The sequence below is a fragment of the Carcharodon carcharias genome (genome assembly GCF_017639515.1).
Source record: "Carcharodon carcharias isolate sCarCar2 chromosome 39 unlocalized genomic scaffold, sCarCar2.pri SUPER_39_unloc_16, whole genome shotgun sequence".
NCBI lineage: Eukaryota > Metazoa > Chordata > Chondrichthyes > Lamniformes > Lamnidae > Carcharodon > Carcharodon carcharias.
Window position 1 is genome coordinate 240597 of NW_024470821.1, and position 2212 is coordinate 242808.

The 2212-nt window shown below is 46.0% G+C and overlaps 1 protein-coding gene across 1 annotated transcript; it reads left to right on the forward strand.

Moving 5' to 3' along the window:
- The first annotated feature begins 465 nt into the window (after nucleotides 1–465).
- On the forward strand, nucleotides 466–930 carry LOC121274941 (histone H2B 7-like). The gene has a single exon (XM_041182314.1). The coding sequence runs from the start codon at nucleotides 477–479 to the stop codon at nucleotides 858–860; it is 384 nt and encodes a 127-aa protein (XP_041038248.1). The 5' UTR covers nucleotides 466–476; the 3' UTR covers nucleotides 861–930.
- The last annotated feature ends 1282 nt before the right edge of the window (nucleotides 931–2212 follow it).

Here is a 2212-nt window from a genome sequence, read left to right on the forward strand (position 1 = left end):
GTCGAGCCTACAGGCAGGTGTAGAGCCATTGGGTGAGCTTTTGAGGAGGGTGCGCATCCATTGGTCGAGCCTACGGGCAGGTGTAAAGGCATTGGCTGGGCCTGTGAGGAGGGGGGGCACAGCCATTGGTCGAGCCTACGGGCAGGTGTAAAGGCATTGGCTGGGCCTGTGAGGAGGGAGGGCACAGCCATTGGTCGAGCCCACGGGCAGGGGTTAGAGCCATTGGACGAGCCTTCGAGAGGAGAGGGTGGGGCGGACGGGGATGAATCACCGGCGGGGGACGCCATTGGCTGCTGGTCGTGGAGTGGGCGGGGCCAATGGGAGACAAGACCAGGCTACCCCTTTTATCTCCCTGCATCAGCACCAGGCAGTCTCGCTGCATCCATCCGACAAGATCGCTGTGCTGAGAGGGGGGGGGGTGGGTGGGTTACAGCCAAGAGAGAGAGACAGAGAGAGAGAGAGAGAGAGAGAGAGAGATGCCTGAGCTGCAAGAGAGGAAGGCCCCAGCCTCCAAGAAAGGGGGCAAGAAGGCCGTCTCCAAGGCCAAGGTGAAGGGGGAGAAGAAAAGGCGAAGGGTGCGTAAGGAGAGCTACTCCATCTACGTCTACAAGGTGATGAAGCAGGTCCACCCGGACACCGGCATCTCCTCCAAGGCCATGAGCATCATGAACTCCTTCGTCAACGACATCTTCGAGCGCATCGCCACTGAGGCTTCCCGCCTGGCCCACTACAACAAGCGCTGCACCATCACCTCCCGGGAGATCCAGACCGCCGTGCGCCTGCTGCTGCCCGGGGAGCTGGCCAAGCACGCCGTGTCGGAGGGCACCAAGGCGGTGACAAAGTACACCAGCTCCAAGTAGAGACCCACGGAGAGGGAGAGGGAGAGAGAGAGAGACAGAGACAGAGAGAGAGAGGTGCTGCCGGTTTCTATGTGGATGTGTCGGGGAGGTGGGTGGGTGTGTGGGTGTGCGATGTGTAGAAAATCCAAAATCCAAAAAAAAAAAATGTGAATAATAAAATCTCTGGCTGACAATCTCTTTGAGGAGCAACGGCCCCTTGTGTATCTCTCTGCAATGATGTGTTTTTGTAAATGGAAGTGCTTACGGGACACGTTCGATGCTCTTAAGATGCATGTTTCTCTGCATTGTTTTTTTTTATGTCGGATCTTAAGACACACCTTGCACTCTCTTAAGATGCATCTTTTGGTTATTGTTATCAATAGAAGATCTTAAGACACATCTTTTGCTAATTCTTTTAAATGTAAGATCATAAGACACACCTTGCACTCTCTTAAGATGCATCTTTTGCTAATTGTTTTAAATGTAAGATCTTAAGACACACCTTGCACTCTCTTAAGACACATCTTTTGCTAATTGTTTTAAATGTAAGATCTTAAGACATGCATTGCAGTCTCTTAAGACACATCTTTTGGCTATTGTTATCAATGTAAGATCTTAAGACACACCTTGCACTCTCTTAAGATGCATGTTTCTCTGCATTGTTTTTTGATGTCGGATCTTAAAACACACCTTGCACTCTCTTAAGATGCATCTTTTGCTAATTGTTTTAAATGTAAGATCTTAAGACACACCTTGCACTCTCTTAAGACACATCTTTTGCTAATTCTTTTAAATGTAAGATCTTAAGACACACCTTGCACTCTCTTAAGACACATATTTTGCTAATTCTTTTAAATGTAAGATCTTAAGACACACCTTGCACTCTCTTAAGACACACCTTTTGGTTACTGTTATCAATGTAAGATCTTAAGGCACACCTTGCACTCTCTTAAGACACATCTTTTGCTAATTGTTTTAAATGTAAGATCTTAAGACACAACTTGCACTCCCTTAAGACACATCTTTTGGTTATTGTTATCATTGTAAGATCTTAAGACACACCTTGCACTCTCTTAAGACACATCTTTTGCTAATTGTTTTAATTGTATGATCTTAAGACACACCTTGCACTCTCTTAAGACACATCTTTTGTTAATTGTTTTAATTGTAAGATCTTAAGATGCACCTTGCACTCTCTTAAGATGCATGTTTCTCTGCATTGTTTTTTGATGTCGGATCTTAAGACGCACCTTGCACTCTCTTAAGATGCATCTTTTGCTAATCGTTTTAAATGTAAGATCTTAAGACACACCTTGCACTCTCTTAAGACACATCTTTTGCTAATTCTTTTAAATGTAAGATCTTAAGACATG